The sequence below is a fragment of the Rhinopithecus bieti genome, unplaced genomic scaffold (genome assembly GCF_001698545.2).
Source record: "Rhinopithecus bieti isolate Rb0 unplaced genomic scaffold, ASM169854v2 scaffold_13247, whole genome shotgun sequence".
Taxonomy (NCBI): domain Eukaryota; kingdom Metazoa; phylum Chordata; class Mammalia; order Primates; family Cercopithecidae; genus Rhinopithecus; species Rhinopithecus bieti.
Genome location: NW_016807505.1, coordinates 619,462 through 632,569, shown reverse-complemented (window position 1 = coordinate 632,569; position 13,108 = coordinate 619,462). Strand labels below are relative to the sequence as shown.

Genomic DNA, 13,108 nt, shown 5'->3' with positions numbered 1-13,108 from the left:
TGNGTGCTGAGAAGAATGTATATTCTGTTGATTTGGGGTGGAGAGTTCTGTAGATGTCTATTAGGTCTGCTTGGTGCAGAGCTGAGTTCAATTCCTGGATATCCTTGTTAACTTTCTGTCTCATTGATCTGTCTAATGGGGTGTTAAAGTCTCCCATTATTATTGTGTGGGAGTCTAAGTCTCTTCGTAGGTCTCTAAGGACTTGCTATATGAATCTGGGTGCTCCTGTATTGGGTGCATATATATTTAGGATAGTTAGCTCTTCCTGATGAATTGATCCCTTTACCATTATGTAATAGCCTTCTTTGTCTCTTTTGATCTTTGTTGGTTTAAAGTAAGTTTTTATCAGAGGCTAGGATTGCAACCACTGCTTTTTTTTGTTTTCCGTTTGTTTGGTAGATCTTCCTCCATCCCTTTATTTTGAGCCTATGTGTGTCTCTGCATGTGAGATGGTCTCCTGAATACAGCAAACAGATGGGTCTGACTCTTCATCCGATTTGCCAGTCTGTGTCTTTTAATTGGAGCATTTAGTCCATTTACATTTAAGGTTAATATTGTTATGTGTGAATCTGATCCTGTCATTATGATGTTAGCTGGTATTTTTCTCGTTAGTTGATGTAGTTTCTTCCTAGCATTGATGGTCTTTACAATTTGGCATGTTTTTGCAGTGTCTGGTGCCAGTTGTTCCTTTCCATGTTTAGTGCTTCCTTCAGGAGCTGTTGTAAGGCAGGCCTGGTGGTGACAAAATTTCTAAGCATTTGCTTGTCTGTAAAGGATTTTATTTCTCCTTCACTTATGAAGCTTAGTTTGGCTGGATGTGAAATTCTGGGCTCAAGTCATTGTTGTGTCAAATATTTCTTTCCCTTTATCTCCTTATTCTTCTGACATTCTCACTATGCATCTTTACACTTTTTGAAATGCTTCCAGAGTTCTTGGATATTCTTTACTTTCTCATTCTTTTTTCCCTCTGCATTGCAATTTGGAAATTTGTATTTACATTTCTTTCCCTTTACATTTCTTCAAGGGAACAAACTTCTCCTACAACACAAGCAGAGCATTGATGAGCACAAAAAAAGGCACTTATTGTAAATTCTATATGCTGTAAATTCTACAGACTGCTGTTGACATCAAGCCTTTTCTAATGATTCTATCTTTTCTTTAAGAATGTTGAATATTGGCCCCCACTCTCTTCTGGCTTGTAGAGTTTCTGCTGAGAGATCCGCTGTTAGTCTGATGGCCTTCCCTTTGTGGGTAACCTGACCTTTCTCTCTGGCTGCCCTTAACATTTTTTCCTTCATTTCAACTTTGGTGAATCTGACAATTATGTGTCTTGGAGTTGCTCTTCTTCAGGAATATCTTTGTGGCGTTCTCTGTATTTCCCGAATTTGAATGTCGGCCTGCCTTGCTAGGTTGGGGGAGTTCTCCTGGATAATATCCTGCAGAGTGTTTTCCAACTTGGTTCCATTCTCCCCATCACTTTCAGGTACACCAATTAGACGTAGACTTGGTCTTTTCACAAAGTCTCATATTTCTTGGAGGTTTCGTTCGTTTCTTTTTACTCTTTTTTCTCTAAACTTCTCTTCTCCCTTCATTTCATTCACTTGATCTTCAATCACTGATAGCCTTTCTTCCCTTTGATTGAATCGGCTACTGAAGCTTGTGCATTTGTCACATAGTTCTCGTGCCATGGTTTTCAGCTCCATCAGCTCATTTAAGGTCTTCTCTATGCTGTTTATTCTAGTTAGCCATTCATCTGTTTTTTTTTTCAAGGTTTTTAGCTTCTTTGTGATGGGTTCGAACATCCTCCTTTAGCTCAGAGAAGTTTATTATTACTGATCGTCTGAAGCCTATTTCTGTCAGCTTGTCAATGTCATTCTCCATCCAGCTTTGTTCCACTGCTGGCGAGGAGCTGTGTTCCTTTGGAGGAGAAGAGGCGCTCTGATTTTTAGAATTTTCAGTCTTTCTGCTCCGGTTTCTCCCCATCTTTGTGTTTTTGTCTACCTTTGGTGTTTGATGATGGTGATGTACAGATGGGGTTTTGGTATGGATGTCCTTTCTGTTTGTTATTTTTCCTTCTACCAGTCAGGGCCCTTGGTTGCAGGTCTGTTGAAGTTTGCTGGAGGTCCACTCCAGACCCTGTTTGCCTGGGTATCACCATTGGAGGCTGCAGAACAGTAAATATTGCAGAACGGCAAATGTTGCTGCCTGATCCTTCTTCTAGAAGCTTCATCTCAGAGGGGCAGCTGGCTGTATGAGGTGTCAGTTGGACCCTACTGAGAGGTGTCTCCGAGTTAGGCTACTCGGAGGTCAGGGACCCACTTGAGGAGGCAGTCTGTCCATTCTCAGATCTCAAACTCCGTGCTGGGAGAACCACTACTCTCTTGAAATCTGTCAGACAGGGACATTTAAGTCTGCAGAAGTTTCGGTTTTGGTTGCCTTTTGTTCAGCTATGCCCTGCCCACAGAAGTGGAGTCTACAGAGGCAGGCAGNTTTGGTATGGATGTCCTTTCTGTTTGTTATTTTTCCTTCTACCAGTCAGGGCCCTTGGTTGCAGGTCTGTTGAAGTTTGCTGGAGGTCCACTCCAGACCCTGTTTGCCTGGGTATCACCATTGGAGGCTGCAGAACAGTAAATATTGCAGAACGGCAAATGTTGCTGCCTGATCCTTCTTCTAGAAGCTTCATCTCAGAGGGGCAGCTGGCTGTATGAGGTGTCAGTTGGACCCTACTGAGAGGTGTCTCCGAGTTAGGCTACTCGGAGGTCAGGGACCCACTTGAGGAGGCAGTCTGTCCATTCTCAGATCTCAAACTCCGTGCTGGGAGAACCACTACTCTCTTGAAATCTGTCAGACAGGGACATTTAAGTCTGCAGAAGTTTCGGTTTTGGTTGCCTTTTGTTCAGCTATGCCCTGCCCACAGAAGTGGAGTCTACAGAGGCAGGCAGGCCTCCTTGACCTATGGTGGGCTCCACCCAGTTCGAGTTTCCCAGCCGCTTTGTTTACCTACTCAAGCCTCAGCAATGCTGGACGCCACTCCTCCAGCCTGACTGCCACCTTGCAGTTCGATCTCAGACTGCTGTGCTAGCAGTGAAGCTTCGTGGGCATGGGACCCTCCGAGCCAGGTGCAGGATATAATCTCCTGGTGTGCCGTCTGCTAAGACCATTGGAAAAGCACAGTATTAGGGTGGGAGCGTCCCGATTTTCCAGGTACCATCTGTCACAGCTTCCTTTGGCTAGGAAAGGGAATTCCCTGACCTCTTGCACTTCCCAGGTGAGGCGATGCCCCATCCTGCTTCAGCTCACATGGCGTGGGCTGCACCCACTGTCCAACAAACCCCAGTGAGATGAACCTGGTACCTCAGTTGGAAATGCAGAAATCACCCATCTTCTGTGTCACTCATGCTGGGAGCTGTAGACTGGAGCTGTTCCTATTCAGCCATCTTGGAACCAGATGACTTATAATATTGCTGTCATTCATTTCACTTATCTATAACCTATAATCACCAAATATAATCCTGTTATTATTTTGAACAAATTGTTGAAAGATCAATTATGAATCAAAAAATATATATATTTAATTTTTTCTTCATATATTTCTTCTATGCTTTTCATCTTTATGTAAATTAGATTTTCTGACCTATGTCATTTTATCCTTTCTGAAGAATTTCTTTTATGTTTATTAAAAGATTGGTGTAGTGGCAAGAAGTTCTCTCAATTTTTGTTGGTCTCAGAGAGTATTTCTCCTTTTGAAGAATAATTTTGATGAACAGAAAATTCAAAGTTGGTAGATTTTTTTGTTTTTTACTTTTAACATTAAGTATTTCACCCTGACTCATGTCTTGCTTTCATGGATTCTGAAGATAATTTCAAAGCAATATTTATTCTTGCTGCTCCATAGGTAAGATGGTTTTCTTCCTATTGCTCCTATCAAAATTTTCCCTTCATCTATGATTTTCTGGACTTTAAATATGAAATGCAAAGGTGTCAATTTGTAAAATATTTTTATTCTGCGTAATGTTCTCTGAGCTTCCTGAACATGTGGGTTTCTGTCCACCATTAATTTTAGAAATTGCTCAAGTCATTGTTGTGTCAAATATTTCTTTCCCTTTATCTCCTTATTCTTCTGACATTCTCACTATGCATCTTTACACTTTTTGAAATGCTTCCAGAGTTCTTGGATATTCTTTACTTTCTCATTCTTTTTTCCCTCTGCATTGCAATTTGGAAATTTGTATTTACATTTCTTCCAGGGAACTAACTTCTCCTACAACACAAGCAGAGCATTGATGAGCACAGAAAAAGGCACTTAGTGTAAATTCTATAGGCTGTAAACTCTACAGACTGCTGTTGACATCAAGCCTTTTCTAATGATTCTATCCTAGAGTTTCCTTCTCCTGACTTACATTACTTACCTGTTATTCCTTGTTACCTACTTTCTACCTTAGAGCACTCAGCATGTAACTCATGTTGTATTAAGCCTATCATGTGATTACTGCAACATTTCAGCCAATACCAATCTAATTCTTTAGCTAGATCTTCCACTTCAGAAAGTGTTCTTTAAATTTCTAAGCATTGCAATTTGTATTGATGGCAAAACATGATATAAGGAGAAACACAAATGAGACAATCCATTATCAAAAGATTTCATATTTTTATGAAAAACCATCAATATGATAAAGTCATATCGATGAATTTCTGTGGTTATATCAAAATAAATGTCTTCTGCTGTGCTTGTCTACTTTCTCATCTTTAGATTTCCATACAATCTTTTTCAATAAAATGGGCAGTGCATTCGACTGTAGTCCCCAGTTTTTTAAAAAAAAAAAAAAAAAAAAAAACTGGATAAATTATATGCAATCATATAATGTACAGAAAAAAACCATCTTTCTGAAAAACTACAATGAGACTGTCTATTCCAACTAAAACACTATCAAATTAGGAAGTAAATAAAAATGAAAAATACCACTACCCATAAAACATTTGCTGCTGCCTTTATGAAAGTAAAACACACAAAGGGAAAAGAATACACAAAGAGAGCACACAAAAAGAACTGAAGAAAATGAACTACAAAGAGCTGCCACAACACCCATCACATAACCTCTCCTCAAGACAAAATAAGGTTCTCATCATCGACCCAACCAAGGGCACACCCGTTGCCGTGCAGGTAACCAGTGGGACCTGGACAAGCCCACCACAGCTCAATGCAGGACACCAGGCTGCCAAGAAAAGCCCAAGCTCTAGCACACCAAAGGCTGCGCACCTGGCTGACAGACACTGTCCTGGGACCAGCTGGGCTTACTCTCTCATGGGACAGGAGGAGGACAGCTGTCCAAACAGGGCCTCACAGCTCCATGAGAAGAAGTGGGAAGGGGGTGCCAGCTCACACATGCTCATCCTCCATGGACCCACGTAATAGGATCCATGTGGAACACTGACCCATCAAAGATGCAGGGCACCCTTCGCCCTCCCTGCCACAAAACCCTGGAAAGACAGGGCAAGCAGGTCACTGGGATTAGGCAAGATGCCTGGGCTGCACCCTACTGCAGGCCCCAAGAGCACCTCCACTGCCTGGGCCAGCTCTCCCAAAAAAACCCCAGGGCTGCACCAGGACCACGGGGCATGGGCCAGGGCAACCAAGCAGCTCATGGTCAACCAAGGAGCCTGGTCCTGATGCCAGGAGCCAGACAGACCTGGCAGTCGCAGAGCCTGCCCCTGGGCATGGTGGGCACTGGCCCTGGTGCCCACTCTAAGCAGGCACTAGAAATCAAAGCCTGGGGGCCTCCAGAGCCACATGCTTTCTATGGTGGGTTCCCATCCATGACTCAACCTCAGGGAAATAAATCACTACCCCCTACCAGGCTCCAGGAGGCCCATTGGAAAGGCCCATTTCTCAACAGGGACGATTCCAATTAGGGCCATGGGTGAGGCACCATCCTTGAATCTCCATGACCCAACCCCAAGGGCAGATTCATGCACCACACTCCAGGGACAAACAGCTCCCCTCTAACTCCCTTCAGGCCTGACCTGAGCCCTGAGTCTCAACCAAGCACTGCCATGGGTGGGGCTGAAGGAACCCTTTCCTGCCTGGACCACCGTCACTGCTATAGAGTTCAGGGAAGGTATCCTCCTTGGGTCCAATTCCCAAAAAAGCGGCCCTCCTGGAGAACCCATGCCTCTCTGATGGGAATTCAGGTTGGTTCCCTGAGGAAACCCTCTTATCCCAAAGGCTGACCCTTGGTGACCCCACATGGCCTGGCTCATGGCCCATGACACCAGCAGGATCCACTCACCCATGCCAGTCAATGCCAAGGGGTCCGCTGGGTGGAAGAGCTCACTGAAAGACACAAGGGGAAAATGGGGGCTCAGGAAGGAGCCACCAACCAGCCCCACCCCTGAGGAATAGGAGCCCCGACACCAAGCCCCCTCAGGGAGCCTGGGCTGCCTCACAGAGGAGCACAGAGACAGGGTTGGACCTTCCTGATGGCCTTCAGGACCTGCAGGTCTCCAGCCCAAAATACAGCAGTCATTCCAGGAATCCCAGCGTCCTCTTCCAAGATTCTCACCTAGGCTGGGCCTCAGCATAATCCTATTGAGCATGATTTTTAAGTCATCACCTCTCTTCAGGACAATATAAGGTTCTCATCATCGACCCAACCAAGGGCAACCCCCACCCCAAGCATGCCTCCAGCAGAACCTGGATGTGCTCACCACAGCTCAGTGCAGGAGACCAGGGTGCCAGGGAGGATCCGAGTTTCAGCACACCAGGGGATGAGCACCAGGCTGGCAGACACTGGCCTGGGGCTTGTGGGGACTCAACACAAGTCTTCCTCAAGGATCACCATCTGGAGGGACAGGAGGAGGACATGTGTCCAACCAGGGCCTCACATATCAGTGCAGGGAGGGTGGGTAGGGGATACCCATGTGATGGGGATCCATGCAGAACATTGACCCAACATGGACACAGGGCACCATTGGCCCTCCCAACCACCAAACCCTAGAAAGACAGAGCAAGTGGGTCACTGGGCTGGGGCAAGATGTCTGGGCTGCACCCTACTGCAGGCCCTGAGAGCACCTCCACTGCCCGAACTGGCTCCCCAGAACAACCCCAGGGCCACACCAGGACCATGGGGCATAGGCCAGTGCAACCAACCTGCTCCTGGCCAACCAAGGAGTCTTGGCCAATCAGGAATCACATGATGTCCTCCTTTTCTTGGGCTCAAGATCCCACCACCCTGGAGGTGACCCCATGACTCAGAAGCAGTCTGTGTGGCAAATTTCCAGGACAGGTCCCTGAACAGCTGGCCTTCCCACCGCAAGAGGCCACCCTTCCCACCACTGGACCTAAAGGAAGGGATGACCCCAGTGGGACACGAGCTGTCCCCTTGGCCCAAAGAAGGGCCGGCCTGTAGCACCACCAGGCACCAGGCAAGCTCAGCTTTGACTCAACCTCACTGAAACAGCACCTCCACCAACAGGCTCAAGGAGGTGCCACTAAGATGGCGATTACTCAACAGGGTCGGTCCCATTCAGGGCCATGGGTGGGGCGCATTCCTTGAATCTCCACCGCCTGACTATGTGGGCCCAATCACTGACCACTCTTCAGGGAGGGAGAACTCTAGTGTGAGCCCCAGGGAGCCCCAGAGCTTCTGTGTCCCCCATGATGTGCCTGGGCAGTCCTCAAGGCCTGACCAGCCCACAGAATTTCAGCTGGGAGCTGCTCTATGTTGGGCTGAAGGAACCCTTTCCTGCCTGGACTACCATCACCCTGCAGGGCTTCAGGAAATGCATGCTTCTAGGGTCAGATCCCCAAGGAAGCAACCCTACTGGAGAAATGTTCCCTCCCCAGTGGGAAATAGGTTGGCACCCTGAGAAAACCCTAGTGGCCTAAAGGCTGACCCTCAATGGCCCAACGCTGCCTCATTCATGGCCTATGACCCCAACAGGATACACTCACCTATGCCACTTAAGGCCCTGGGCCCCACCTGGGCAGAAGAGCTCATGAAAGACACGGGGGAGAACACGGGCTCAGGAAGGAGCCACCAACATGCCCCATCCCTGGGGAAACACAGCCCGGACACCAAGCCCACACAGTGAGCCTGGGCTGCCTCATGGAGGGGCACAGAGACATGGCTGGGTCCCCTTGAGATGCCCTTGAGGGCCTCAAGTTCTTCAGCACCAAATACAGTGACTAGTGGCCCTGCCAGGGATCTTGGTATCCCAGCATCCTCTTCCAAAATTCTCCTCTAGGCTGGGCCTCAGCGTAATCCTACTGAGCACGATTTTTAAGTCATCACCTTTTTTCAGGACAATATAAGGTTCTCATCATCGACCCAACCCAGGGGACCAACAACCTCGCACATGATTCCAGCAGACCCCGGATGTGCTCACTACAACTCAGTGCAGGAGACCAGGGTGCCAGGAAGGGCCTGAACCTCAGTGCTGGGCACCGGGCTGATGGCCACAGCCCCAGGAACAGGCCCAACACAAGTCTTTCTCCTGTCTCACCATCTGAGAGAGAAGGACATCTGTCCAAAATGACTGCCATGTGGGGAAGGAGGTAGGGCGTGCCAACTGATGCTTGCTTGTCCTCCATGAATACATTGTGTACACAGGTGCCCTCTCCAAGCACACACTGGAAATCACAACCTGAGTCACATGCTTTCCTTGGTGGGTCACCACCCGTATTCCGCATATCTCCCACACACAGAGCCAGCCACACTTGAACAATTGGGAGCCACATGGTGCCCTCTCCATTGCTTGGGCCCAAAACTCCACCACCATGGAGGTGACATAATGGATTCCAAGCAGCCTGAGCAACAAAATCCTGGAACAGATCCCTCGACAGTGGGCCGTCCCTTCTCAGGGGGCCACCTTTCCTGACACTTGATCTCAGAGATAGGGTGATCCCCAGCAGGATGCAGGCTGCCCCTTGGACCAAGGCCACGAATCGCAGGGCTGACCTGTGGCACAACCAGATACGGGCAAGGCGGAGGCCTTGACTCAACCCCAGGAAAACAACGCCACCTCCCACCAGGCTCCAGGAGACCCACTGGGATGGCCCATTGCTCAATAGGAATGGTCACATTCCAAGCAATGGGTGGGGCATGACCATTTTACGTCCAAGACCCAACCCTAACGGTCCATTCACACACCACACTCGGGGGACTGGGAGCTCCCATGTGACCCCCGTGGCACCCAGAGCCCCTCTGGACCCCCTTGTGTTCAGGCAGTCCTTGAGAACTGACCTGAGCACCGAGTCTCAGCTAGAAGCTGCTTTGCCTGGGGCTGACAGAACCCTTTCCTGCCTGGACCACCGTCACCCCTGCAGGGCTTCAGGTAGCCTCCTAGGGTCTAATTCCCAAAAAAGCCACCCTCCTGGAGAACCCATCTCTCCAGGTGGGAATTCAGGTCGGCTGCCTGAGAAAACCCTTCTGGCTCAAAGGCTGAACCTCAGCGAACCCACATGGCCTGGCTAATGGTCCATGACCCCCGCAGGATTCACTCACCTATGCCAGTCAATTCCAGGGAGCCCGTCTGGGAGGAAAAGTTCACTGAAAGACACAAGGGAGGAATGGGGGCTCAGGAAGGAGCCACCAATGTTCTCTGGCCCCAGAGAACTGCAGCACCAACACCAAGCCTACAGAGGTAGCCCGGGTTGCCTCAAGGAAGATCACAGAGACAGGGTTGGGCCTCCTTCCAGATGCCCTTCAGGACCTCCAGGTCTCCAGCCCAAAATACAGTGGACCTGTTGGAGATCTTGAGATCCCAGTGTCCTCTTCCAACATTCTCACCTAGGCTGGGCCTCAGCGTAATCCTATTGAGCATGATTTTTAAGTCATCACCTCTCTTCAGGACAATATAAGGTTCTCATCATTGACCCAACCAAGGGCATTGACCCACGCATGCATCCAGCGGAACCTGGATGTGCTCACCACAGCTCAGTGCAGGAGACCAGGGTGCCAGGGAAGGTCTGAGCTTCAACACACCAGGGGATGAGCACCAGGCTGACGGACACTGGCCTGGGGCCTGTGGGGGCCCAACACAAGTCTTCCTCCAGGTTCACCATCTGGGGTGACAGGAGAAGGACATGTGTCCAACCAAGGCCTCACATATCAGTGTGAGGCAGGTGGGTAGGGGATGCCCATGTGATGGAATCCATGCAGAATACTGACCCATCATGGACACGGGGGAACACTGGCCCTCCCGGCCACCAAATCCTGGAAAGACACGGAAGTGGGTCACTGGGCTGGGGCATGATGCCTGGGCTGTGCCCTACTGCAGGCCCCAAGAGCACCTCCACTGCTCGGGCTGGCTTCCCCAAACAACCCCAGGGCTGCACTGGGACCCTGGGGCATGAGTCAGGGCAACCAACCTGCTCATGGCCAACCAACGAGTCTGGCCCTAACACCAGGAGTCAATGAAGACCTGGCAGTCACAGAGCCTGCCTTGGGCATGGTGGGTACCCATCCTGGTGCCCTCTCCGAGCACACACCAGAAATCAAAGCCTGGGGGCCTCCAGGGCCACATGTTTTCTCTGGTGGGTCCTCATCTTGCCCTACACCTCCCACACACAGAGCCAGGCTACACTGGGCCAATTAGAAACCACATGGTGTCCTCTCCTTTCCTTGGGATCAAGATCCTGCCACCCTGGAGGTGACCCCATGGCTCAGAAGTAGCCTGTGGGGCAAATTCCCAGAACAGGTCCCTGTACAGCAGGACTTCCCACCTCAGCAGGACACCCTTCTCGCCACTGAATCTCAAGGAAGAGGAGACTCCAGCGGGACATGAGCTGCCCCCTTGGCCCAAAGACCACAGTCCCCAGGGCTGCCTGCAGCACCAGCAAGAGCTCAGCCTTGATCCAACTGCATTGAAACAGTGCCTCTCCCTACCAGGCTCAAGGAGGTACTACTAAGGTGGCCCATCACTCAATAGGGTCGGTCTGATCAGGGCCATGGATGGGGTGCAGTGATGAATCTCCAGGGCCTATCAGCATGGGCTCAATCAACCACCACTGTCTGGGGAGGAAGAACTCCAGCGTGACCCCCAGGCTGCCCCAGAGCCACAATTGCCCCTTTCATGTGTCCTGGGCAGTCCTTGAGCCCTGACCTGCCCACCAAGTTTCAGCTGGGAGCTGCTCTATATTGGGTTGAAGGAAACTTTTCTGCCTGGACCACCATCACCTCTGCAGGGCTTCAGGAAATGCGTGCTCCTAGGGTCAGATTCCCAAGGAAGTGACTCTACTGAAGAAACGTTCAGCCCCCGGTGGTACCCTGAGAAAACCCTAGGGGTCGGAAGGCTGACTGTCAATGGCCCCAAGCTTCCTCATTCATGGCTCATGATCCTAACAGGATACACTCACCTATGCCGCTTAAGGCCATGGGTCCACCTGGGCAGAAGAGCTCACTGAAAGACATGGGGGAGAACACGGGGTCAGGAAGTAGCCGCCAACATGCCCCATCCCTGGGGAACCAGAGCTCAGACACCAAGCCCACAGAGGGAGCCTGGGTTGCCTCACACGGGGGCACAGAGACAGGGCTGGGCACCCTGATACCCTTCAGGGCCTCAAGTTCTCCAGCCCAAAATACAGTGGTGCTGCCAGAAATCTTGCGATCCCAGCGTCTTCCAAAATTTTCATCTAGGCTGGGCCTCAGCGTAATCCTATTGAGCATGATTTTTAAGTCATCACCTCTCTTCAGAACAATATAAGGTTCTCATCATCGACCCAACTCAGGGGACCAACCACCTCATGCGTGTATCCAGCGGGACCCAGATATGCTCACCACAGCTCAGTGCAGGAGACCAGAGTGCCAGGAAGGGCCTGAGCTTCAGCTTATCAGGGGCTGGGCAACAGGCTGATGACCACTGGCCCAGGAACAGGAGGCCCAATGCAAGTCTTCCTCTGATCTCACCACCTGGGAGAGAGCTGGAGGACATGTGTCCAAAATGATCTCCACGTGGGGAAGTAGGTAGGGCATGCCAGCTCACACCTGCTCATCCTCCAAGGAACATGTGATGAAATCCATGTGAAATACTGACTTGTCACCGACACGGGGCACCCTTGGGCCTGCTTGCCAAGAATCCTGGAAGGACAGGGCAGGTAGGTCACTGGGCTCAGGCAAAACGCCCAGGCTTTGCCATACTGCAGGCTTTGAGAGCCCCTCCACTGCCCAAGACGGCTCTGTTGCATGACCCCAGGGCTTCCCTGGGACCACTGGGCACGGGCCAGGGCCATTCGCCAGGTCATGGCCAACCAAGAAGGCTGGCCCAGATGCCAATGCCTGGCAGTCACATAGCCTGGGCATGGGGGGCGTGTGTACAGGTGGCCTCTCCAAGCACGCACTGGAAATCACATCTTGACTCACATGCAAATTTGGTGGGTCACCACCCATACTCCGCATGTCTCCCACACACAGAGTCAGCCATACTTGAACAATCGGGAGCCACGTGGTGCCCTCTCCATTGCTTGGAACCAAAACTCCACCACCCTGGAGGTGACACAATGGATTTCAAGCAGCCTGAGCAACAAAATCCTGGAACAGGTCCCTCGACAGCAGGCCGTCCCTTCTCAGGAAGCCACCCTTACTGTGTCAGAGATAGGGTGATCCCCAGTGCCATGAGGGCTGCCCCTTGACCCAAAGCGCACGAGTCCCAGGGCTGACCTGCAGCACAACCACATATTGGCCAGAGCTCTGCCTTGACCCAACCCCAGGAAAACAACGCTGCCTCCCACCAGGCTCCAGGAGACACACTGGGATGGCCCATTGCTCAATAGGGACGGTCGCATTCAGGGCCAAGGGTGGGGCGCAATCCTTGTATCTCCAAGACTCAACCCTAAGGGTCCATTCATACACCACACTCCGGGGACTGAGAGCTCCCATGTGACCCCCTTGGCACCCAGAGCCCCTCTGGACCCCCTCGTGTTCAGGCAGTCCTTGAGAACTGACCCGAGCACTGAGTCTCAGCTAGGAGCTGCCTTGCCTGGGGCTGACAGAACCCTTTCCTGCCTGGACCACCGTCACCCCTGCAGGGCTTCAGGTATCCTTCTTGGGTCTAATTTCCAAAAAAGCCACCCTCCTGGAGAACCCATCTTTCCCAGGTGGGAATTCACGTT

At 50.6% G+C, this 13,108-nt stretch overlaps 1 protein-coding gene across 29 annotated transcripts in view; it reads right to left on the bottom strand.

Annotated features, from left to right (window-relative positions):
* The window catches only part of LOC108535957 (uncharacterized), a 191,608-nt gene that overhangs the window by 160,320 nt on the left and 18,180 nt on the right, over positions 1-13,108 (bottom strand). For 15 of the 29 annotated variants that reach the window (XM_017882367.1, XM_017882377.1, XM_017882374.1 and 12 more), the window contains 6 exons: positions 11,778-11,920; positions 11,357-11,400; positions 9,930-10,063; positions 9,504-9,548; positions 6,706-6,839; positions 6,288-6,331 (listed from right to left, as the gene is read on the bottom strand). Coding sequence is in view for 2 of the 29 variants with exons in the window: in XM_017882390.1 (XP_017737879.1) it covers positions 12,376-12,482 (107 nt within the window). In the remaining 27 variants the exon portion in view is untranslated. Of the gene's footprint in view, positions 1-6,287; positions 6,332-6,560; positions 6,584-6,705; positions 6,840-7,147; positions 7,260-9,503; positions 9,549-9,929; positions 10,064-10,169; positions 10,215-11,356; positions 11,401-11,777; positions 12,078-12,359; positions 12,483-13,108 lie in introns of those variants that run through there. The other 14 variants (XM_017882375.1, XM_017882384.1, XM_017882369.1 and 11 more) reach the window with 13 other exon arrangements.